This window comes from Vigna angularis, chromosome 3 (genome assembly GCF_016808095.1).
Source record: "Vigna angularis cultivar LongXiaoDou No.4 chromosome 3, ASM1680809v1, whole genome shotgun sequence".
Classification (NCBI taxonomy): Eukaryota; Viridiplantae; Streptophyta; class Magnoliopsida; order Fabales; family Fabaceae; genus Vigna; species Vigna angularis.
This window is the reverse complement of record NC_068972.1, coordinates 6,249,143-6,274,720: the sequence shown is the minus strand read 5'-3', so window position 1 is coordinate 6,274,720 and position 25,578 is coordinate 6,249,143. Positions and strand designations below refer to the sequence as shown.

The 25,578-nt window shown below is 28.4% G+C and overlaps 3 protein-coding genes across 9 annotated transcripts; 2 read left to right on the top strand and 1 right to left on the bottom strand.

Annotated features, from left to right (window-relative positions):
* Positions 1 to 110: 110 nt before the first annotated feature.
* Positions 111 to 2,424, top strand: LOC108324004 (uncharacterized). 4 transcript variants are annotated; one of them, XM_052874019.1, is made up of 5 exons: positions 111 to 871; positions 1,048 to 1,191; positions 1,326 to 1,393; positions 1,503 to 1,607; positions 1,677 to 2,424. In XM_052874019.1, the coding sequence occupies exons 1-5, from the start codon at positions 715 to 717 to the stop codon at positions 1,704 to 1,706; spliced, it is 504 nt and encodes a 167-aa protein (XP_052729979.1). In that variant the 5' UTR covers positions 111 to 714; the 3' UTR covers positions 1,707 to 2,424. The 4 variants fall into 4 exon arrangements, with proteins under 4 accessions (XP_052729979.1, XP_017412271.1, XP_052729980.1 ...); XM_017556782.2 differs by having other exon boundaries at positions 1,503 to 1,538; positions 1,677 to 2,302; XM_052874020.1 differs by lacking the exon at positions 1,503 to 1,607 and having other exon boundaries at positions 1,677 to 2,423.
* Positions 2,409 to 4,920, bottom strand: LOC108325773 (transcription factor LAF1). The gene is made up of 3 exons (XM_017558861.2): positions 4,700 to 4,920; positions 3,844 to 3,973; positions 2,409 to 3,199 (listed from the first exon to the last, which is right to left on the bottom strand). Exons 1-3 carry the CDS (start codon positions 4,833 to 4,835, stop codon positions 2,650 to 2,652), a joined length of 816 nt encoding a protein of 271 aa, XP_017414350.1. The 5' UTR covers positions 4,836 to 4,920; the 3' UTR covers positions 2,409 to 2,649.
* Positions 4,921 to 14,953: 10,033 nt separating this feature from the next.
* Positions 14,954 to 23,825, top strand: LOC108326678 (DNA mismatch repair protein MSH3). 4 transcript variants are annotated; one of them, XM_052875180.1, is made up of 13 exons: positions 14,954 to 15,988; positions 17,231 to 17,419; positions 17,768 to 17,932; positions 18,448 to 18,546; positions 18,646 to 18,894; positions 19,722 to 19,958; positions 20,054 to 20,185; positions 20,880 to 21,140; positions 21,218 to 21,289; positions 21,692 to 21,841; positions 22,287 to 22,751; positions 23,068 to 23,371; positions 23,693 to 23,825. In XM_052875180.1, exons 1-12 carry the CDS (start codon positions 15,059 to 15,061, stop codon positions 23,368 to 23,370), a joined length of 3,252 nt encoding a protein of 1,083 aa, XP_052731140.1. In that variant the 5' UTR covers positions 14,954 to 15,058; the 3' UTR covers position 23,371; positions 23,693 to 23,825. The 4 variants fall into 4 exon arrangements, with proteins under 4 accessions (XP_052731140.1, XP_017415779.1, XP_052731139.1 ...); XM_017560290.2 differs by having other exon boundaries at positions 23,554 to 23,825; XM_052875179.1 differs by having other exon boundaries at positions 23,068 to 23,825.
* The last annotated feature ends 1,753 nt before the right edge of the window (positions 23,826 to 25,578 follow it).

The window sequence follows — 25,578 nt, the reverse complement described above, 5'->3', positions numbered from 1 at the left end:
GGGGAAATGCATATTCTTCTAAAGGAGTTTATCTTATAAAGCTTTTGCCACCCACAATGGTTCCTTTTGTACACACACTACGAATAACTTCTTTTCCAAGTTCTCTTCTCATTCCTTCACCTCACACATTCTATAAAAGGGCCTTCACAAATTAATCCATCCATCTTAGTCATTGAGAAAGAAGAACCGATCCGTTATTTGAGATAAAAGGGAAATGTTTAGAAACCATTTACCTCAGAGGGAATGGTTAAGGTAACCATAGTTGGAAGAATGAGCGATGGATTGCCTCTAGCACAAGGACTGAGATATATGAATGAAGAGTATGCATATCTTTCATGTTACAGGCAACAAGCAGAGTTCATTCTCCAAGAAATTTCAAGGGGAGCACTAATAGCTTCCAAGATGACTATTCATTTCACAATTTCTGCTTCAAGTATCCTTCCCTCTTAATTTTTGTTCAGTTCTTACAATTTCCTTCGAAGTCCGTTTTGGTTCTTATATCGATGAAGTTGCAATTTTCTGTTATGCCCTTTATCAGAGGCTAATCTTTCAGAAAACAGAGTTTATGTTGAGTCTATAAACATTCCATTTGAACCATAGAGTTTAAGTTAATGGAACTTGCCTTTAGGCTTTGTTTTCCTGTCTTGTTTCTAAAGTCGCAATTCTATTGCAATAAATTTGATTATGATAAAATATGTATTCTTTTAAAGCTACATGGTCGAGAACGGAGTTGTTTTCATTGTATTAAGTGAGTCTACGTACCCAAGAAAACTGGCTTTTCATTACCTACAAGATATTCAAAAGGAGTTTGAGAAGTTTGATAAAACCCTCATTGGCAAAATCACAAGCCCATACAGCTTTATCAAATTTGGTAATTCCCTTGAACCATTACCCCGCTACAATGTTATCTCTGTCTAGTATTTTGGGATAATGTTTGCTGAATAAGGAAGTAGAGGTCCACTTTTTTTAAACCACCCATCGCCCTAAAATTATTTCCTCCCTGTGAAATTTTTATTTTTGCCACACAAATCACAATTTTTCTGTCAGATGGTATAATTGCAAACATCAGCAGACAGTACATTGACACAAGAACTCAGGCCAACCTGTCAAAACTTAATGCTAACCGGAAACAAGATGTAGATGTTGCTAGTCAAGATTTTTACGACATTGTAGAAAGGAAGAGAAATTCAGGTAAGAGTTTCCCCCTCCTCAAATTTTTCATATCTTACTTTGATTAGCTGCGGTAAGAACTAGAAGCATGAACAAAGAAAAACATGTTATATATGCAACCTTTTTGGTCACATGACAACATCTTATAATGACAGAAACAATGAGAAGATTACCGGTTACTCCTCAACCTGAATCCACAATATGGTGTTCTCCACGTCTTGAGGTATGCTGAAGTTGAAATCTCCAAATTTTGATTCCCTGTTTTCTTGACAAGAAATGAAGAAGAAAAAAATGTTAATTTTTCATTTTATTGTTTGGACCACTCACCACAGGCGATTGCTTTGGAATGGACACCTATTATGATCCTTGTAATTACTTCTATGGCTCTTCTATGGGCTACCTTAGTCCTCACAGATGACTTTATTATTTCAATGCTGGTGAGAATTCCTCATCTCAAGACCAAAAGATGACGATTTAATACCATAAAATTTCAACATTGCATGCAGGAACTTAAAGAAATGGTCCACTGGTATTAAATATGATGCAACATTGAAGTTGCAGAAAATATAAAGACATGGACTGGCCCCTCCGCCACCACGCAATCCAGGAAACACAGAGAAAGAGAGAGAGATCCAAATTGAAGAAGAAAATTTCTGATTTGTCAGAGTTTCTACTTTCTACCTTGAAAGTGAAATATTTCCTTTTAAATGAACCAGTACTCTGACTTGTGTACTCACACGAGTTGCCAATTGATATTTATATGTATGTATTAAATGGCGTGTAAATATAGAAAATAATTTATATCTATCAAACTAGTAAATTTTCTAGACAGAGTTCACTGTTTCGTCAAATTTCTCATTATATTTCCCTTTTTCTATTTTAACTTTTCTTAATTATTTAAAAATATCATATCCATACTTTCAGATTTTTAAGCGGGTGAAAAATAATAATCATTATTACAGCACTAGTAGATTATTCTACTGTAGTTCCAAATATTCAACTTACTTTTGAACTGTTTTTTCTTATTCTGGGAAACTACTTAAATGTTTGAAAAAAAGGCTTTCCCAAACATACTCTAATAAGTTGGTATTCACGTTGTGTATTGGCGTATCTGATAGAAGTGGTAAGGAGTGTTTGTAAAATTGACTTGTAAGGATTTAATTACTTCGTTTTAACCTTAGCGTGATATTTCGTAGTAATTTTCACATGCATGTCCAAAACTGTAGACATTAGCCAAATAGCACTTAATCAAATGTGATTTTCTGTAAAAACAACGAAGACCATCAGAAGTTGACTTCTTAAACTGAAACGAAATTACATAGCTGTATCGCATTGAAATAATTGGAAGTGGGTAGAAGAATAGAACATACAACTTGGAATGCAACTTTTATTTTATATAGCTTAAGTTTGATTGTTTTGTGTATGTATAAAATTAGAAAATGATATTATTCTTTGTTGACCAACTCCGAAACTTACTTCTCATATGTACATTATCGCATCATTGCTCATGCTGAAATTGCTACTCATCAAGTCAACTCCAGGCACACAATGGATGAAACCATTTTCCGCCATCTGATTTGCATACTTCAGCTCTGAATTCAAAATCTCAGGGGCTGAAATGTTAGCCAAGCATCTATGGTACCCTCCACCAAAGGGTATATCTGACATATCATGGATTGCAGCCTCCTGAAGAGTTGAATTTTGATCAAATCCATTCCTCAAACCAAAAGAGTCAACTGAATTTGCAGAGTTTACTTGATCCAATGAAAGCCACTCAGCAAATAACAGTTTTGGCAAGGAGCTTTGGCTAGCCTCTTTGGTGAAGTTACAACTCTGTGTACCTTGAGTTGCAAGGTTTTTGAGAGAGTTTGAAGACTCCATGGTATCTGAGCTTGAGCTAGCATACTTTATTTGGTTATGAGAATCCATTTCCTTAGCTTTTGCCTCTTTCTTTTTCAAATATGAATGCCAGTAGTTTTTAATCTCATTATCTGTTCTTCCTGGCAAATGCTGTGATATCTGTGACCACCTGCCCAATAATATAATTCCAGTTTTTCTCAGCAATCTTCACTACATGTGAGAGAAATTATGACAAAGAGTTTAAACAGTAGTTTGAATTTCTGTTCTGAGTTTTACAGACACACATTCTTTATGTGAATAGTTTGTCTTACTGATTGGAATATAAGAAGGGACACTCTGAAACACTAGACAAATGGTATTGGACTAGATTTAAATTTAATATACAACAGAACTGAGGAATAGTTGAAAAGACTTTTTTTATTGTTTTCAATGTTCATCCCTCTTTAAAAAATGAAGCATGGCATCTAAGCCAATCCATGACTTGACTTACTTATCAAATTTTTCCTTTTACTTTTCATTTTAAATGCCCTAGTTGCTTTTCTAAAACTGAATCAAATATTAAACTCCTTCCAATTCTAATTGCATTTTATAGCTTCAGCCTCAAATATTGAACTAAGGGACTTTGTCTTTTCCTTTACTTTGCATAACTTCTTATACTAATTAATGCACAATTAAGATTTAACACCTACTCCTGACATGTCTTCAATATTTTTGACTGAAAATTACAGAGTTTACTTATTCTGTGTTAACTTGGTCATAAAACTGAAACTTTTAAACTGATAAAGTGAAAGAAGATTTACTCTTGTGGCTTACTTGTTGCCTAGCATGTGGTGAAGGGTGAGGATTGTCTCTTCTTCCTGTTTGGTGAACTTCCCTCTCTTTAGTCCTGGTCTCAGATAGTTTATCCATCTTAGTCTGCAACTCTTTCCACTTCTTTGCAAGCCTTCAAATAAATGTATTTTCTTCATCAATGTCAGGTAAACATTGAAAATATTATATAAATGCATGTTGGTCTGACTAAAACACTTTTGATCTTTGTCAGCAAATATACTTTTACACAAAATGCCCGTTTAGTCTTACCATAAGATGTTAAAATTACGCAAGCCAGAATTATCAAATTACTTTAGCAAGCAGGATTATTAATTTTTAGTAACTACCAAGTCATCAACTTTTTTATATCTTTACAGTGGTCTCTTTTGTCAAGAAGTCTTAGTGATATTTTCAAAATAGAAAATTTGTGTAAAGTTTTAAAAGACTGGAGTTTTAGTGTAATTTGAGGACATATGAAGAAGAGTTAGCTTAACTTAGTCTGAAAAATACACTTCATTCACAAGTATTACTTTTCCCTACCAATGTATCCTTTTCATATGCAGAATTGATTGGATAAATTTATTAGAATTAATCCAAACAAAGGGCAAAGAAGAGCTTACTAAGACATCTGAAATTTACTGAAGTGAAAGATGCCAACATTTCAATTTGATAACATAATCTTTGCTCAAATAAGTAGTAGACATACTTTCAAATAAAGGAAGAAAGACCTTTCTTATTTAATAATATAACAGTATTAAAAGTAAGGAATAATGCCCCTTTGTATAGTACATAAAAGGAATATGCTAACTGTAGTATGATTCACAAAAGGTCACAACCAGGAAAGAAGAAAGAAACCAACCTGCCTTAATGGGAACAGAACTCCAACAGCCATGACCTTGTTTAAGGATGTAGTTTCTGAGTTTATTGTCTTCTTCTGGTGACCATAACCCCTTCTTATGTTTTGGTTTTCCCTTTTCCAATGGCTGGCACCCCATTTTGCCTTGCCTCACAGAGTTTCACTTCAATGTTAGGCTTGGAATTGGAATCTCCAAAACAGAACTCACAGAGGTGGCAGAGAAGACTAAGAGAAGGAAGGGAAAGTATTTGACAGGGAAACAGTGCACAAACAGACTTATATATAAAAATTCCACGAAATAGTCGTGCTTGTGCATTTCTTTTTCCATTACTTAATCACAACAAGCGTTGAAATAACAAAATAAAATGATAAACCCAATAAAATATTTCTGTCCTGCTCCAAAGGGTTGAAAACTTGTTCCACCTTCCTGAAATTCACCTTTGCAGACTCAAAGGGTGGCAGTTTGGAAAATGTTGGAATTTGTGGTATCAATGTTTGCTACCAATTTTAGTAGACCACATGTCCAAAATCCCCAAAAGTTACATGATTTGTTTTTAGGTGCAGTATTTTTGGAGTTCTTTATTGCATACTTTGAATACTTCTATGACAAATATGAAAGTCTTATTTCAATTTATGAAAGGTATGAAAAGAGTGTTCAGACTTTACCTTTAACATAAATTAATTTTAACAGATGAAACTTCATTCTGTTCTTTAGCCAGGTAGAGTGAATGGTAGTGAGGTAATAATAGAAGAACAGCTATGAATTGGAGGGCACTATTCATTGAACTGGTATAGTAGACCCAATAGTTAAGGCTTATTCAAGTCAACATTCGTCTCTCGTGCCGACACATTCTGTACCGTCCAAGAACAATTAACAGACTGTGTATAAAACTTGATCATTGATTGTCACATTGTAACGCCAAAACACACAACAAACGTGCAAGACTCTACAAAACTGATCATTTTATTACCATGCATATCATAATATATGTATTTCATGTGTAAATTTAAACCCTTTCTGTAAATATGCTTTAGGTTATGAATTTTTATCGTTTTCATAACTGGGTTTTGCATCTAGCTTTTCAGGTAATGCATAACTCTATTTCAAATGAGGCAGGACGTGGTTCTTTTAACTGGTGTCCACTGTTGAATTGAAGGAGTGCACGATATGGTTAGCAAAAACTGAGGATAAAAAACTAATATAATGAAAACTAATCAAACTTTTCTTCATAGAAAAGTTTTTATTTCAAAGTTATGCAGTTAAGAAATCAGTCTTTGTCCTCTTTCTGTGACTGATGTGTGCAGTTGATGAAATAAACGGTAGAAACAGCGAATCGGGTAAGCGTGTGCGTGCTGAAGAGGTTGCAATAGGAGAAAACTGTCCTTACTAGAGCCATTAACGCTTGCAATATTATTGCAGAAGAACTATCTTACAAATTTGGATGAGCATGGAACATGTTTTTGGATTGATGCTGGAAAAATCAGGATAAAATATAAAAATAAGTAAACTTGGATGAAATAGGTGGGTAAAATTTCACCACAAATCTTCATCCTTGTCACAAGAGCATGAACCCACAAATGTGATATCCATTGTTTTGTCAAGTTTTCTTTAAGGACATCTTAAAAGAAAAGTTATTCATGGACACTATAAAAGTGTTTTAACTCTTAATATATACTTAAAGAGATAGTAAAAATAATAGAAAGAAAAAATAAATATACAATAGATGTAGATAAAATGAAACTGTACATCTATTCTTTCGACTATGGGTCGAGGTTATTCTTCGAGGATAATGTGTCTTAACGTTCATCTTCATCACGATTCGTAGCTAGAATGATATTTATAAAAGATATTAATATTCAATATTAAAAGTTAATAAAGATTCGACTGGGTTAATAACTAATGAGTAATAAATATAATAGTTTATTTTTTTATTATAGATTTTAAAATATTTATAATCTAATCATGATCCAATTAGTATTAATTATGTTTTATCGTAAGTTAATTTTTATCTAGTCATTGTTTAAAGATAATCATTTGGTATGTTTGATACAGTGACTCAATTTGAAGTGATCTCTTTTATGTTTTTGACTACGTAGATCGTCCGATCCTAAACTAATCAGAACACCATACTATACATTACATTTATAATTATTGTTTTTATTAAAAATATTTGACATCTTAAAATATCAAACCTCGATTCTTTTTTTAGCAAACATTTTCTTAAATTTTTTTTGAAAAAGTTATTTGCCATGAAATAAATATGAAGCAAAAACTATTTTCCTTGAACACTTGAGAGGATAAAAAATACAAACTTGTAAAGAAATTAGTGGGTAGATGCAGATGTGAGCCTAACTTATTGTATGATGATGTTTGATACTAGAACTCGAAAAGGAATCAGAAGATACCCCATGTATATCTTGGAGTTGGTAGTGTCCCTTCAATCAGCCATATACCCAACCAGAACAAGTCATTGACTAAGAAAATGATCCTACTTTGTGAAGAAACACAGGAATCCCACTCAGACACGACAAAGGTACAGCGTTCGTGAATTTCAGATTATTCAATCAATTAATCACTTTATGAGATCGACAAGGAATCACAATTATTGTTCAGAATTGGACAATCAGCTACTTCATTATATAAACAAAACCATATTTTATTTCTATCTTTAATTAATATATATACCCACTCAAGTCCCTTTGCCAGATTACACTTTCATTAATATTAAAAATTTAAAGAAAAATACTGGTTGAAAAACTACACTCTCAAAGTTCAATGGGGATAAAAAATTGTCACGCATGGTTGAAGGTTGGCCTCCTCTAAGTAGGTAGAATTATTCAGTTTGTCAAATAATATTAAACAACAATAATATTGATGAGAACGAAGAAGCATGTAAAGACTTTTCTGTGTGACCTTTCTGAACCTTCAATAAAATACATATAAGAAAACCTCAATAAACTTAATTTCAATTATCAAAAACTTATAATAATAAAATTACATAAATAAAATTGTAGGCGTGGCTGAAGCTCCAAAGGATGTATTTTCATATAACAAAAGTTGAAGCATGCTTTGCTCTACAGCTGTTTGTTTCTGCCTAAACTCATGGAACAATTAATTATCTTATTCTGCCTAAAACTTGTGGAAAGGATGAAGAATGATTATTTGCCGACCATTATCTTCCATGGAACAAAGGAATCTTACAATTGTTGTTTGCATGCCCTTTTATTAACTATAAGGTTATTCATGTCATATTTTGGTCCTTAGAGAAACGGTGTTTTCACGTTATCAACAAAAAAATGTTAATATATATATATATTGAAATATAGATAAAAATAAATAGATAGGTAAATGAAATCGACGGAAAAGAGACTTCAATATCTAACATTTTAATGTTTTGGGGTGAGAAATTGTAACCAATGCAAATATTTTTTCCTGGTTGATTGAGGTTTTTATAGGTTTTTTAACTCTTAATATTTGGCCAACATTTGACATAAAAGAGAAAATGATAATGAGTGCAATTACTATATTAATTAGAAGAAAGCAAAATAGAAAATAAGTAATAAATTAGCATATACACAGTCTTGGTAATTTTTTTATTCTTCAAAATACAATATTCCTTTACTTTACCATGTGTATAAAAAATCAGTTTTACTCTTTCACAATTATAAATCCTTTGTAAGGACCGATTGTAAACACTCGTTCATTTGAATATTCTTTGTTGAGTTTTTATTAAAAAAAATCATTTTCTTCCGTATCCAAAATTTTGTAATTCATTTGTTTAAATATTGTTTTATTTGTGTATAGTCATATTCAGCTCATTGATCAGTTCATTCTTTTTTTCTAGAAACAAATTAATGGATATATTAAAGAATGTTAAAAAGAAAAAAAAAACAAAAACAAAAACAAGTGAACAAACTACTTGAAAACTACAAAATAAGATTAACCGTTATTAGGTCATATTGTTTTTCAAATCCTATAATCTTAAAAAAAAACAATCTCATAGAAATTTATAAAGAAAATAAATTAAAAATATATAAATTTATTAATTATTCAAATCTCAATTAAATTGTATATTTATTATTTTTTAAATTATCTTTGAATATGAGAAGAAAGTGTGTATAATATTTTGTTTTAACTTTATTCGTTAGTAATGTTTGTAAGTTAAGTGGTTATTCAACCTAGCAAAATTGTTTCAAAACCACATTAACCGAAGCAACCCAAATTGTAAAAGTTTGGTTGTGGTGATGGCATAATTAGTTTAATCGAACCAAACCACACTAGATGTGTGCACTTTAAGTTTTTTTTAATTTATTTTTCATAAGTATTTAACATTTAGAACATATTTTTATGGTACTTTGCCATGTGTTCGGTGACATTGTTTGATTTTGCTATGTGCTGTGTGGTAAACCCATGATTGAATAAGATTAAGAGATTGATGACGATAATTATATACAACAATAATAATATATGTTATATGATAAAGTTGTCAAGCCAATTCAAGTATGGCCGTTAGTTACATATGAGATCATGTTTTATATGAACAAAACCCCTCTAATCCCCTGCTTAAAAAAGAAAATCAAGATATTGTTCTAATCTCAAATCGTTGCTTGCTGGCAATAAAATTTCTTAACAAATGTCATGCACAATATAATGCATTACAGTTTTTTTTTTAATTAGTATTTTGAATATATTGGCATCATCACTTTAGATTATCAATCTGTCAAGTTTTCTTTCAAGTTCTTTCTCTTTTATCACTACATTAACATGTTTTTGTCGTGTTAAAAAAAAAATCTGCCTTACACGAACTTGGTTTTGTATCTTCTACAATAAATAAATAAATAAATATATATATATATATATATATATATATATATACCATTAAATTTCGTAAGAACACTAATAAGATGGATTTTTTTATGCGTAAATAATTACTGTTCTCAATAATTTATCCTCTGTGAATATGCAAATTTTCTAGGTTACAAAATGAATATTTGGAATATTTTGATAATTTCAAAACTAGTAAGATTATCTCTTTGAAAATTATCTAGAGAAAAGGTAAATATATTAGAGAAGAGGTAAATATAGAAGATTAAAAAAATGAGAAAAAAATATATATTCGAAAAAGGAGTAGAACATCTATTTATAAATGAAATATGGACATAGGATGGGTGAAATATCTCACTGAAAAAAAAAACATGTGATTTCACGTTGTGGATTACCAAACACCAATAACATTGGAGCCAACAAAATAAAAAATAGACACCACTCGTCACTCAAAACCCTAAGACAATGAGTTAATGAGTCTGTTACCTTTATATACTGCTCTACTTTATCATTTTTATCCAATATGGGACTTAAACTCACACTTGGATTCCCAACATATACTACTACAATACTCATTTGATTTTCTTATTTAAAGGCTCAAAATGAAGTTGTTAAGTGAGGGTATTTGAGAAAATATATTAATTACAATACTTATTTCACTATCTTATTTAAATACTCAAATGAAACTTAAAATAGGTATGTTTTGATAAACACCCATTAACTTACATAGATGATAATAATCACTCACAAAGTACTCTAGCCTAACATATAGACACTTAAACACATCATATGACTTTTCAATGTAAAATTGAAAATGATCATACATTACTCTTCAAACACTGGTATGGATTAAAGGTAATCTCTAGACAAATTAATATAGACTTTAATTTTATAAACAAAATTGAGATTTTACATATCACCATAAAAAATGTTAAATGCACATAAAACTATTATTTCCCAAATGTCACATACAACTGAACATCACATTGTTGACAATTAAAGTTGTCAAAATGATTTAAAACACACAAGTCAACTAGAACTATCACGAATTTAAACCGGATTAAATCAAAAATATTGTAAATTTTGATAAGGACAAAAAAAATGAACCTAATTCACTGATAATCCAGTTTATTCGAATTATAATTCACTGAATCACGCATAAATTTTAAATATTAAATTATATTAAAATATGAGAACCTAAAATACTATATATCTTGTATTTAAATTGTATTAAATTTTTGTGATTTTAAATTATATTTAGAGTTTACAATATTTTAGATAGTATTATATTAAATTTTATTTAAAATTCAATATGGAAAAAAACTATAATCTTTTTTTCGTTAGACTAGTTAACATTTCAACTTACTTAAAGAAAACTTTTAATTACTACTAAGACAAATAATGATCTATTGACATGGACCTATACATATTCTTATTTTTTAAATTTAAATTATATTTTAGTCTTTATGATTAAAAAAATACTTATTTAAGTATCTTTCTTTAAAATATAATAAATTACTCTTAGTTATTAACCTCTTTTTATAATTTTATAATTTTATAATTTTATAATTTTACAATTTTATAATTTTATAATTTTATAATTTTATAATTTTACAATTTTATAATTTTATAATTTTATAATTTTATAATTTTACAATTTTATAATTTTATAATTTTATAATTTTATAATTTTATAATTTTACAATTTTATAATTTTATAATTTTATAATTTTATAATTTTATAATTTTATAATTTTATAATTTTATAATTTTATAATTTTATAATTTTATAATTTTATAATTTTATAATTTTATAATTTTATAATTTTATAATTTTATAATTTTATAATTTTATAATTTTATAATTTTATAATTTTATAATTTTATAATTTTATAATTTTATAATTTTATAATTTTATAATTTTATAATTTTATAATTTTATAATTTTATAATTTTATAATTTTATAATTTTATAATTTTGTAATTTTATAATTTTATAATTTTATAATTTATAATTTTATAATTTTATAATTTTATAATTTTATAATTTTATAATTTTGTAATTTTGTAATTTTATAATTTTCTAATTTTGTAATTTTGTAATTTTGTAATTTTATAATTTTATAATTTTATAATTTTGTAATTTTATAATTTTGTAATTTTATAATTTTATAATTTTGTAATTTTGTAATTTTGTAATTTTGTAATTTTATAATTTTATAATTTTATAATTTTATAATTTTATAATTTTATAATTTTATAATTTTATAATTTTATAATTTTATAATTTTATAATTTTATAATTTTATAATTTTATAATTTTATAATTTTATAATTTTATAATTTTATAATTTTATAATTTTATAATTTTATAATTTTATAATTTTATAATTTTATAATTTTATAATTTTATAATTTTATAATTTTATAATTTTATAATTTTATAATTTTATAATTTTATAATTTTATAATTTTATAATTTTATAATTTTATAATTTTATAATTTTATAATTTTATAATTTTATAATTTTATAATTTTATAATTTTATAATTTTATAATTTTATAATTTTATAATTTTATAATTTTATAATTTTATAATTTTATAATTTTATAATTTTATAATTTTATAATTTTATAATTTTATAATTTTATAATTTTATAATTTTATAATTTTATAATTTTATAATTTTATAATTTTATAATTTTATAATTTTATAATTTTATAATTTTATAATTTTATAATTTTATAATTTTATAATTTTATAATTTTATAATTTTATAATTTTATAATTTTATAATTTTATAATTTTATAATTTTATAATTTTATAATTTTATAATTTTATAATTTTATAATTTTATAATTTTATAATTTTATAATTTTATAATTTTATAATTTTATAATTTTATAATTTTATAATTTTATAATTTTATAATTTTATAATTTTATAATTTTATAATTTTATAATTTTATAATTTTATAATTTTATAATTTTATAATTTTATAATTTTATAATTTTATAATTTTATAATTTTATAATTTTATAATTTTATAATTTTATAATTTTATAATTTTATAATTTTATAATTTTATAATTTTATAATTTTATAATTTTATAATTTTATAATTTTATAATTTTATAATTTTATAATTTTATAATTTTATAATTTTATAATTTTATAATTTTATAATTTTATAATTTTATAATTTTATAATTTTATAATTTTATAATTTTATAATTTTATAATTTTATAATTTTATAATTTTATAATTTTATAATTTTATAATTTTATAATTTTATAATTTTATAATTTTATAATTTTATAATTTTATAATTTTATAATTTTATAATTTTATAATTTTATAATTTTATAATTTTATAATTTTATAATTTTATAATTTTATAATTTTATAATTTTATAATTTTATAATTTTATAATTTTATAATTTTATAATTTTATAATTTTATAATTTTATAATTTTATAATTTTATAATTTTATAATTTTATAATTTTATAATTTTATAATTTTATAATTTTATAATTTTATAATTTTATAATTTTATAATTTTATAATTTTATAATTTTATAATTTTATAATTTTATAATTTTATAATTTTATAATTTTATAATTTTATAATTTTATAATTTTATAATTTTATAATTTTATAATTTTATAATTTTATAATTTTATAATTTTATAATTTTATAATTTTATAATTTTATAATTTTATAATTTTATAATTTTATAATTTTATAATTTTATAATTTTATAATTTTATAATTTTATAATTTTATAATTTTATAATTTTATAATTTTATAATTTTATAATTTTATAATTTTATAATTTTATAATTTTATAATTTTATAATTTTATAATTTTATAATTTTATAATTTTATAATTTTATAATTTTATAATTTTATAATTTTATAATTTTATAATTTTATAATTTTATAATTTTATAATTTTATAATTTTATAATTTTATAATTTTATAATTTTATAATTTTATAATTTTATAATTTTATAATTTTATAATTTTATAATTTTATAATTTTATAATTTTATAATTTTATAATTTTATAATTTTATAATTTTATAATTTTATAATTTTATAATTTTATAATTTTATAATTTTATAATTTTATAATTTTATAATTTTATAATTTTATAATTTTATAATTTTATAATTTTATAATTTTATAATTTTATAATTTTATAATTTTATAATTTTATAATTTTATAATTTTATAATTTTATAATTTTATAATTTTATAATTTTATAATTTTATAATTTTATAATTTTATAATTTTATAATTTTATAATTTTATAATTTTATAATTTTATAATTTTATAATTTTATAATTTTATAATTTTATAATTTTATAATTTTATAATTTTATAATTTTATAATTTTATAATTTTATAATTTTATAATTTTATAATTTTATAATTTTATAATTTTATAATTTTATAATTTTATAATTTTATAATTTTATAATTTTATAATTTTATAATTTTATAATTTTATAATTTTATAATTTTATAATTTTATAATTTTATAATTTTATAATTTTATAATTTTATAATTTTATAATTTTATAATTTTATAATTTTATAATTTTATAATTTTATAATTTTATAATTTTATAATTTTATAATTTTATAATTTTATAATTTTATAATTTTATAATTTTATAATTTTATAATTTTATAATTTTATAATTTTATAATTTTATAATTTTATAATTTTATAATTTTATAATTTTATAATTTTATAATTTTATAATTTTATAATTTTATAATTTTATAATTTTATAATTTTATAATTTTATAATTTTATAATTTTATAATTTTATAATTTTATAATTTTTTAGTTATATATTTTTATAATTTTTTAGTTATATATTTTTAAATTATTATAATTTTAATATTGTATAACTTTTGATTTTTTAATTTTATTATTTTGTAATTTGTTATTTTATATTTTTATAATTTTTACTTTTATAATGTGTTGTTTTATATATTTTCAATTTGATAGTTTTATAATTATTTAACTTTATAGTTTTATATTTTGTACTTTTGTTTTTTTAGTTTTAGATTTTAGATTTTTAATTTATTTTAAGATTAACTTTCAATAAATTATTGAAGGTTATGTTTGTCATTATGATTTAATGTAAAGATGTATTACTCACAATATTTAAATAAAATAATAATATAAGATGGGTGTCACATTATATATTTAATAAAAAAATACTATTACGAAAAGTAAATGGAAAATTTTAAAAATTGAATAGATTAAAAATAATTTAATAGAAATCTAATGGAATGTTTTGAAATTTAATAAGGTCTCAAAAAGTAATTATAAGAAAATTCTTATCTTAAGAATAATAAATTATTGTTTTCATTTTTGTAAGTGAAGAATGGATAAAGTGACTTTAGAAGAGTGAAAGTGAAGAGAGCGACTGCAAGACAGAAGAAGTAGAAGAAAGTCCTTTGTGGAATCCTGAAGCGCGCCAAATCGAACATCAGTCATGGGAAAGCAAAAGCAACAAGTGATTTCCCGCTTCTTTGCTCGCAAAGCCAAACCTTCCTCTCCTCCGTCTCCCTCGTCTCCTTCTCCTCCTTCTTCTCTCCGTTCCAACCATCCCACTCCCAAAATCTCCGCCACCGCCACATTCTCCCCTTCCAAACGCCGCCTTAAGTCCCAACTCACACCCCCCCGCAAGCTCCAGAAGCTTCAGGAGCCTTCTTCCCCTTTACTTCACCAACGCTTCCTCCAGAAGTTTCTCGAACCTTCCTCCCCTGAACATCCCCCTCCCCCTTCCTCTTCCAAATGCCCAACCTACACTCCTCTCGAACAGCAGGTCCTCCACCTCAGAGCCAAACACCCCGACGTTCTCCTCATGGTCGAGGTCGGTTACAGATACCGTTTCTTCGGCCAAGACGCCGAAAACGCTGCCAGAGTCTTAGGCATTTACGCCCACATGGATCACAATTTCTTAACCGCTAGCATACCAACTTTTCGATTGAATGTCCACGTCAGGAGGCTCGTCAGTGCTGGGTATAAGGTCGGCGTGGTGCGGCAGACCGAGACCGCTGCCATCAAGGCCCACGGTTCCAACCGCTCTGCGCCGTTCGGGCGCGGGCTCTCGGCGCTTTACACGAAGGCTACGCTTGAGGCGGCGCCGGAGATCGGGGGAGGGGAGGATGAGTGTGCTGGAGAGAGTAATTACTTGCTTTGTGTGGTGGAGAAAAGTGTTGGGGGGGAGAAGGGGAATTGTGGGGTGGAGGGTGGTGCTGATGTGAGGATTGCGATTGTTGCTGTGGAGATTTCGACCGGGGATGTTATTTATGGGGAGTTTTGTGATGGTTTTCTGAGGAATGCGCTTGAGGCTGTTGTTGTGAACTTGTCTCCGGCTGAGTTGCTTCTCGGGGACCCTCTTTCAAAGCAAACAGAAAAGGTAGTTTTAAACGATTTAATTTGACATCTCGACTTTTATTGTCTCATTGTTTTGTGCAATGGAACTTATGTGTAGTTGCTTGCTGTTCTTTACTTGTCATGGTTTTGCTTGATGGAATGTTGTTGCTTGATACTGCGTTCGACGATACATCGATGATGTAGGATTGAGTTTGAAGTTCAGGTTTCAAGGTAGCTTCTTTCTTGGCCTGACTCCAGGTCTTGCTTGTATGAAGAGGTGGCAATTTTGTGTAAAATGTACTGTTTATTAGCATTGTTTGATGAGGCATTTAAAATGGGGACCATTTGGATGAGTTTTTCTAACAACGATATTTCATGAATGGAGGTTAGTGGAATAAACACGATGTACGTAGGCATGGGTCTTTACTATGCTTTTTTAAGTATCGAAAATGTTTGATTTGTCAATCACTGTAATTTGTATTTCAACTTCTGACACAGAAGATAATTATACAGTGCAAATCCCTTGTCTCAATTCAGATTTTCGGTGTGAAAATTAAAATTTAGGTTCCCATTTAATGAAAATTTTAATTATCTGAATGGAGAAATGAAGTTTCCAGTAATGAATGATTTTATTTGAACTACTTATCAATACAATTTAATGCGATGGTGTTTTCATTGTGGCAGGTATGAATTAGTCCAGACTGATTAGCTGAGTTAACTTAACACTGAAATTGGTCTTCCTAAGAATTAAGACTAACTGGATGTTAAAATTGTCACCAAGGTTTTTGAACATCAACGTTGTTCCTTTGTTGTTCCTTCTTAGTGTAAAACGAATCTTCAATTTAGGAATGAATTTGAGGCTGCAACACTTCTTCAGTAACCAAGTTGATGCCTATTTAATTCTAAGCGTTAAAGGACTGACTTGATGCCCAAAATCATTGTAGGATAACCATTACATCCTGTGTGTCTTCAGACTTTAGAGAACCAATTACCATTTATATACTGTGCAGCTTGGATATCTTACTTCTTAGAATTCTTCTAACAAACAAAATGGTATTTTGACAATTTGAAGTTTGTTAAAATCATCTAAGGCTTGTTTCTGAAACTATAATGTAGTTACTATTCTCAATATTTTTAGAACAAAAATATTAGACTGATGTTATCCTACAGGGAGGCATATACTTATAATTAAGTTATAATCACTAAATGAATTACTGTAATAATCCACAAGGAAAAACTCCACCTCCCTTGTCCTGAATTATGTGATTGGCTGATCTGTTATTAGTTATTGCTGGATTTTGCTGGACCTGCCTCAAATGTTCGTGCGGAGCATGTTTCACGAGATTGCTTCATTGATGGGGGTGCTCTTTCTGAAGTTATGACCTTGTATGATAACATGAATGTAGACGGTCAACCAGATTCACTACAAAACAAGAATTTGAGGGAGCACAGAAGTCAGCAGTTAGTAATCAAGGTATCAACTTCTGATATTTTATAAAAAATTTATTCGAGCAGCAGGTTTGGAAATTCCTTAAAACAGAATTTCTTGTTGGTTTTATTATACAGTTTTCCCTTAGGCAACGTCTATCTTGTGATTATTGAATATGTCATTGTAATTTGTTATCATTGTTTGTGATGGATCTAACAAAGTACTAAAATTTCATATACTTGTTTTTGTGTTAACTTCGGTGTTTAATTTTCTATTCCCCTTATCATTGTACTTTTAAATTTACTTTATAAATTGTAGTTTTAAGTTGATTGTAGTTGCAATTTCAACTCATAACTACCTGTTATTTTTGTCTCTACTCTTTTTGTTATAAAGGAGGTGATGAACATGCCAGATTTGTCTGTCCAAGCTTTGGCCTTAACCATTCGGCATTTAAAGGAATTTGGTTTTGAAAAAATTTTGTGTTCAGGAGTTTCTTTAAGGCCCTTCTCAAACAATACGGAAATGACCCTTTCAGCCAATACACTTCAACAACTGGAGGTAATTATAAATTGTAGATTTTTGAGAATTTTTAGTAAGGAATGGAGCATTTTTGAGAATGTTTTAATTCTTTTTGTACTTTCTTTTAAGTATGGCAATTACAAACTGTTCCTATGAGTAGGTTGAACTTAATTATTGTAAACATACTCTTCAGCTATCATTTCCTTTTCGCTGCTGTAGTGCTGTGGCTCTTGGATAAACTGGCATTATTTATAGAGTTGATCAAACTAGAACATGAATTGCTCTTTCTTTCTTTGGTCTATCTACTACTCATGGTAGATTCATATAAAGGTCTAGCAATCAAAAGTCCTGGATCACAACATGAATAAGCTGTATTATCATACAATGGGTCAAAATACAATGGATGATTTCATATCTTACAATGTGTGTACTTTGAAATGTATGTTTTTTGCCCTTGTGTTTTTTTTTTACAAGCTAGAAGTGTTGTTTTCTCCCCTCATACCAGCTTAATATTCCCTTTTCTTGCTGCCAATGAATGCTTGCTGTATTTTCAGGTTTTGAAAAATAACAACGATGGATCTGAGATTGGTTCCTTGCTGCAAATTATGAATCACACTCTTACTGTATTTGGTTCTAGACTTCTTCGGCAATGGGTATGATATGCTTCCATTCCTCATACAGACATTGAATGTTGATTTTTTTTTAATCATCCAAAAGAGACCCTTATTTAATTGTTTTTGTGCACGATACAGGTATCTCACCCATTATGTGACCGAACCTTAATCTCTGCACGTCTTCATGCTGTATCCGAAATTGCAGAGTGCATGGGATCTTGTAATGGCACAAACAATCTTGGAAAATTTGAAGACAATCCGGATGTAGTAATCATGCAACCTGAGTTAGCAAACATTCTTTCATTGGTTTTGACAACTCTTGGCCGAGCACCTGATATACAACGTGGAATTACGAGAATTTTCCATTGCACTGCTTCCCCATCTGAGGTGATAAATGGCTTCTTGTTAGCCTTTTCTTTTATTTCCCTATATTCTGTACTTCAATCAATTGTCTTCATATTCCTTGTAATTTATTTTCACACGTAGGCTTTGTATGAGATAGGGAGACAAAAAGAGAGTTGAATTCTTTTAATTACTTGATGACAAGATTTAAATGTTTGAATGCTTCTTTGTTCCATTTTAAATTTAAGAACAATAGACATGCTAAGAATCCTTGTAATTTCTTTTTACACGTAGGCTTTATGAGATAGGGAGACAAAGAGAGTTGAATTCTTTTAATTACTTAATGACAAGATTTATATGTTCGGATGTTTCTTTGGAAACCCTTGTGAGTTAGACTAGACCACAATTGTGTTTCCAACTGTAACAGGACTGTGGTTTAGATGAGACCTGGACCTAATATATGAGTATATTATAATCTTTACCAAAGATAAGGAATACACGAGTATACCCAATTGTAAAATTTGAGTATTTAAATTTTGTATTCAGGCATATTCAATAAATTGACCTTTAGATGTTCCTTGAAAAGATGAGACTGCTTTTTAGATGAGTAGATTTTTCAGCTTTACGAAAGTGATAAACTGTAAAGCAATTATTGTGATTTTTTTGTGTGAAGATGTTCTCGTTGATAATTATTGTGTTTTTATTGCAGTGCAAAGGAAATGGTTGTAAATGTTTGTATTAATTTTACTGAACAATTATAGTCATTTGGATTCTTCTTTCATCATAATGATGGGTACCAATTTATTCCAAGGCATTTTAGTTGAACAGAAAGATGCTAGGCATTGATTACTTGAAAAATTGTCTTTATACAGTTTGTTGCAGTAATTCAAGCTATTTTCTCAGCTGGAAAACAGCTACAACAACTTAACATAGGAGAGGGGAATAATAACACATTGCGCTCCAATCTGTTAAAAAGGTTAATTTTGACTGCTTCCTCTGACAGTGTTATTGCTAATGCTGCAAAAATGTTGTCATCTTTGAACATAGAGTCAGCTGATCAAGGAGATCTAACAAAATTGATCACTGCTTCGGAGGGACAGTTCCCAGAGGTTTGTCAATGCCTTTCTGTGTGAAAAAAAAAATTATAATTTCCTTAATCATATTTTTATCTTTAACGATATTGATTTTATAATAATGCATGTAGGTCATTAAAGCTCGTAAGGATTTCAAGCTGGCAGTGGAACAATTAGATTCACTGATTGACTTGTATCGCAAATTGCTTAAAATGCAAAAAATGGAATTTATTACTGTTTCTGGAACAACTCATTTGATTGAGGTAATCTAATTAGAAGGAATATCCTTAATATTTAAATGCTTCAGAGGCTGGAAATTTGGTATTCTAGTTCTTGTTACTTTCTCATTTCTGATTGTTGGCTCATTCACAACTGATTTTTATAATTGATCTGAAATGTTCACTAAATATTACTATGTAGTGATTGACCTGTGCTCCAAATGTGTCTTAATTCATAAATTGATAAACTGAAGAAGTCAATTTAACTTCAAAAAAGGGGATAAGATAATGGCAAGCCTTTTTTGGCTTCTCTTCTTAAAAGCTGACAAATCAAACATATTTGCTACAGCTCTTAAATTAAAAGTTTTTTTTTGTGATACACGAAAGACTGAAAAATAGAGCTTTTTTACAAGCTACTTGAGAAAATTCTACTTTGAAGGAGAAAAGAAGCCCCAAAATTCAGTCAAATACTACTAAAGATGGATGAAAATGCTTGTTTCATGTTCTCAATACCCATTTGACACTGTTTCTTCTTTCATGCTGACATTACCAAGTGTCTCTATTTAATTTTCCTTTATTTTATTAAATTTAAGATAGACAATTACAATTTTCGCATTTCTTGTTTATTAGTTAAGAACTCTAATTTTACAATTGTTTTCAAACAATGGTATCTTTCCATTGAGTTAATCTTGGCTGTGAACAAGTTTTAACTGCCATTTAATATATTTTTGGGCTGCAGTTATCAACAGATGTAAAGGTTCCTTCAAACTGGGTGAAGGTAAATAGCACGAAGAAAACAATTCGGTATCACCCTCCTGAAGTAGTAACAGCATTGGACAGGTTATCATTAGCAAAAGAGGAGCTCAGCATTGCTTGCCGAGCTGCTTGGAATAGCTTTCTCAGGGACTTCAGTAAATACTATGCTGAGTTCCAAGCTGCTGTTCAAGCACTAGCAGCTTTAGATTGTCTGTACTCACTTGCCATTCTTTCAAGAAATAAGGTTTGTTAAAGAAATTTTCAAGTGCCTTCAAATGTTTCTGTAGTTTTGTAATATAATTTGTCTGTTTTCTGTGATAGGGCTATGTTCGCCCTGTGTTTGTAGATAACCAAGAGCCTGTTCAGATACAAATTTGTTCTGGTAGACATCCGGTATGAATTTAATGCATTGACTTTTTGTATGAAATTCCTCATCCATTGGGACAAGGCTTTTGTTGCTTGTACTTTTTGTGCCAAATTCAATGAATGTTTTGTTGAATCCATTTAAGTTTCAAATACTGGCTTGTCATATTCGTAGTTTCGATGTTTGTGTATTTAGTACAAGTCATCATGTGCATTTATTTCCTTCAAACGGGTTCTTGGATGGCCAAGGCACTGCCTTGTGCATCAGAAGAATTGTTTGACTGTTACAACTATCTGGTGTAACAGAATCTGAATGCTCCACTCTCAAAATTACTGGGGTTGTGCAATACTTTTGACTTTGACTCAGTGAATTCAAGTTCCTATTGTTGATTGGCAATCAGATGCTCATTATTGCAAGTCATTTCTCTCCAGGTTTTGGAGACCACCTTACAAGAGAATTTTGTCCCAAATGATACAAACTTGCATGCAGATGGAGAGTACTGTCAGATTGTTACTGGACCCAATATGGGTGGAAAAAGTTGCTATGTTCGCCAGGTGGCTCTGATTGCTATAATGGCTCAGGTAGATCCATTGCGGTGTCTACTGTATTTCTGCTTTGATTTTCTGCCGTTAATGCAACAAGGTGCTGAGGTTGTGCAGTGCTTACGCTTTGTTTTGTAAATACTGAAAGCTAAGTGAAAGGTTCTGATATCTCGTGTTTTTAAATCAGCATAGCTTTTTTTTTTCAAATTCTTTGTATTTTTTATTGAATGTAGTGAAAAATTAGGTATAAAGTTAATCTCCCTTGCGTCTAAAATTCACATAGGGTAATATATTTATAATGAAGAATGATACAAGTATATATAACAATCAAACATAAATATGGTAAATAGAAGATATTGTTACAAACAATATCAATGTTTACTCAATGTATCTGACATTTTTGAGCAAAGAGTTGTTGAAGTATTTCTCCCTCTAAAATTTACTTCCGACTGTTGCTTTATTGAAACATCTCTGATCTCTGTAGGTTGGTTCCTTTGTACCAGCATCATCAGCAAAACTGCACGTCCTGGATAGGATCTACACCCGAATGGGTGCTTCTGACAGTATTCAAGAAGGGAGAAGCACCTTCCTAGAAGAACTAAGTGAAACTTCACATATACTCCACTGTTGCACAGAACATTCACTGGTTATCATTGATGAGCTTGGGAGAGGAACAAGTACACATGATGGTATGGCCATTGCTCACGCGACATTGCATTATCTTCTGAAGGAAAAACGAAGCATGGTCCTCTTTGTTACTCACTATCCAAAGATTGCCAGCTTGTCAACTGAATTTCCTGGCTCTGTGGCGGCATATCACGTATCACATCTTACCTCACATGATGCAAGTAAAAATTCCAACTTGGATGATGATATAACTTATCTGTACAAGCTCGCACCGGGTGTTTCAGAGAGGAGTTTTGGATTTAAGGTTGCCCAGCTTGCACAGGTAATAAATTCACGAAATTATACTCTATTATTTCACACAAGTCAATATATATCTATATATATGTGTGTGTTGTATTACCAGTCATTGCTGCCAGAGCCATTAGTTGATTTTACTAAGTTGATAAAAAGAAATGTGATGGCAATGATGGATATATCTCCTCAAGTAGTGTTAGTTAATTCAACATTAGGGCTAGGAAATTTGGGGATTGCCTTGGCATTTGAGTTTGACCGCTGAGGTCTCAAAATGATTAAATTGTTGAAATTTCTTATATATTGAATTTCGTTTAAGACAGTTGGAAACATCTTTTTCTTTTCAGTTGCCATCGCATTGCATCAGTCGAGCCCTTGTCATGGCTTCCAAATTAGAAGCACTAGAAGATAGTAGAATGCATAGTAGATCGGGAAAGGAGCTATTATTGGATACGCCGGTGATCGGTCAAGAGCAAGAGCAAGAACAGCTTATGCCTGAACCGCATCATTGTCGTTTTCAAGAGTTTGGTATAGCTTACAAAGATTTCTATCTAAACTTAAAAGCTGCAATACAAGATGATGACTGTGCAAAAAGCTGTCACCTGTTGAAACATGCCAGAAGCATTGCAAAGAAATTAATTGGCAGTTGAGGTACCTTGTATTTTTTTTTTCTACTTTTTCTTAAAGAAGGGATATTGCTAACTAATTTTTATTTTCTTACTACTAATTAGCTTCTTTTGGCGTCACTAATATGTCCCTTTAATAAGAAAAAGTGGATTTGCATGGTGACAATTTTAATAGTTTAGACTTTTGACTGAATTTTCTCTTCCCAGATATTATCTGTATAATATATTTACCATCGGAATAGTTGTAACTAGCTACATATGAGGGTGCAGTGGAGAAGCTTGGTAATTATTTTTGGAGGGGTTTCTGACTAACTGAGTTGGTAACTAGCTACAACTAACTATGCAGAGGCTGGTTTCGGGTCTCCTCCAGTGTTGTAGAGTGTAGACAATCTTTTGCATAGGTTTTTGTATACTCGTCCAAACTAAACCTTCCAATTTTTTCTCCTGCCTCGTTTATATTTGTAATTTCGGTTTATTTACCGCCATGTATATTGATGTTCTAATTTGAGCTTACGGAAGTAAAAGCAACAACGTTATGATAATTTCATCTTATATATTTCAGAATATTTATTTATATTACGAGATACATTTATTTTGGCTATTAACTTTTTAGCGTGTCTGTTTACGCTATTCCCTTATAAAGGTCGCCCTCAGAGTGTCCCTCGCAGTGTTTCTTTGTAGAATATGATCACCATCCATTCTAAAAGTGAAATAGGAACGGTGTGATGGAAATTTTATGTTTCAATCTCATCAAACATGCATGGGAAGTTTGTGATTCAATCAAAATCTTCAACGATATTCATTCAAGTCTTCACAGGCTCTGGTGGATTTGTATAATTAATGTTTATGAAATGGACTTGACCTCTCAAATTGAAAAGACCGACAAATTTGTATGTGCATAGTTTCAATGGGTGGTCGAATATTTCGATCAGTAGTTATCCAAAACCAAGACTTCAAATCAAATTGATCAACACTGCCTTCTATTCTATTAACTATTACTGTTTCACTGAAATGGAAATTGTTTCTGCCTCTAAAAAAGCTACTATGCAATATAGTGCCCATGTTAACGATGGTTAATTTCAATCACAGATGTGTTTATTAAACGGATTCATGTTCCATTTTTTTAAAAAAGACTGGGTGAAAATGACGCACGTACTTATAACATATTAGTAGTGTGGGCATGTATATAATTTTTAAAGATTCAATCTAGATCCAAACCATTAGATCAAATTTTGGATCTAAATATATTTTTGTAACAGAATTAGTTTGGATTTTCTTAAAATTTAGATTCAGATATTTGGATCAAGTTTTAATTTTAAAATCTTTATTTATTTTTTGTAAAAGCAAATAAAAGTCATTCTTGTAAAACTTATGATATTTGTTCAATTCAGTCTCTTTCAATTTCCAATTCGGTCCAATAAGTCCAATTTTTGGTTTTGGTAAGTCTAAATCAATCTTTGGTCCAAATTAGTCTTTCTCAATTCTTGATTTAAGTCATATTGTATAATCTTTTGACCTAAGCTAGTTTATCTACCAAATTTCAGTAAGGATCAACTCGTTGAATTTGATCAAATATTGATAAGAATTAGTCTAATTGGCCTAATTTTAGTTGGCATCGAATTAGCCTAATTTCCACTTAGACAAACTCGATCAAATACGAGTAGTTAAGGTTGATTTAGTCAATTTTCGACCAAGGCAGTTTCAACTAGGGATGGCAACGGGTCGGGTCAGGCACGGATAGTGCCAACCTGCAACTCGACCTGACAAAAAAAATTCATCCGCTACCCGACCCACTACCCGCACGGATACCCGCTTAAAAATACTCGCGAATACCAGCAAATATTTAAAAATATATATTTTTATAAATTATTAACATAAAATTTAATTAAAATTAAAAAAAAAATATATATATATATATATATAATATAATATAAATTTAATTTTAATTAAATTTAACCGTATAAAATATAAATTAATGTTAATTTTAATTAAATTTAACTTCATAAAATATAAATTAAATTTTTATTTTTATTTTTTGCAGGTAACAGATATCCGCAGGTACGGATAGTATAATACCCGCACCTGACCCGTTTATAAGTGGGTATTAAAATACCCGCTACCCGTAACCCGCATGTAGCAAATATTCAGGAGTATTAACTATCCATCGCGAGTTTTATTCACGGATATTCGCGGGCGCAGATTTTTTGTCATCCCTGGTCTCAACCATATTTG

What these genes read in the sequence shown, in the direction of transcription:
- LOC108324004 (XM_017556781.2), top strand. Translation starts at nt 715, where the DNA reads ATGGTCGAGAACGGAGTTGTTTTCATTGTATTAAGTGAGTCTACGTAC. An exon ending in ATACAGCTTTATCAAATTTG is followed by an intron (nt 872 to 1,047) that starts GTAATTCCCTTG and finishes TTTTTCTGTCAG; the next exon opens with ATGGTATAATTGCAAACATC. An exon ending in GGTGTTCTCCACGTCTTGAG is followed by an intron (nt 1,394 to 1,502) that starts GTATGCTGAAGT and finishes CACTCACCACAG; the next exon opens with GCGATTGCTTTGGAATGGAC.
- LOC108326678 (XM_052875180.1), top strand. Translation starts at nt 15,059, where the DNA reads ATGGGAAAGCAAAAGCAACAAGTGATTTCCCGCTTCTTTGCTCGCAAA. An exon ending in ATACACTTCAACAACTGGAG is followed by an intron (nt 17,933 to 18,447) that starts GTAATTATAAAT and finishes CTGTATTTTCAG; the next exon opens with GTTTTGAAAAATAACAACGA. An exon ending in GAACAACTCATTTGATTGAG is followed by an intron (nt 20,186 to 20,879) that starts GTAATCTAATTA and finishes TTTGGGCTGCAG; the next exon opens with TTATCAACAGATGTAAAGGT.
- LOC108325773 (XM_017558861.2), bottom strand. Translation starts at nt 4,835, where the DNA reads ATGGGGTGCCAGCCATTGGAAAAGGGAAAACCAAAACATAAGAAGGGG. An exon ending in TTCTGTTCCCATTAAGGCAG is followed by an intron (nt 3,974 to 4,699) that starts GTTGGTTTCTTT and finishes ATTTATTTGAAG; the next exon opens with GCTTGCAAAGAAGTGGAAAG. An exon ending in CACCACATGCTAGGCAACAA is followed by an intron (nt 3,200 to 3,843) that starts GTAAGCCACAAG and finishes ATTATTGGGCAG; the next exon opens with GTGGTCACAGATATCACAGC.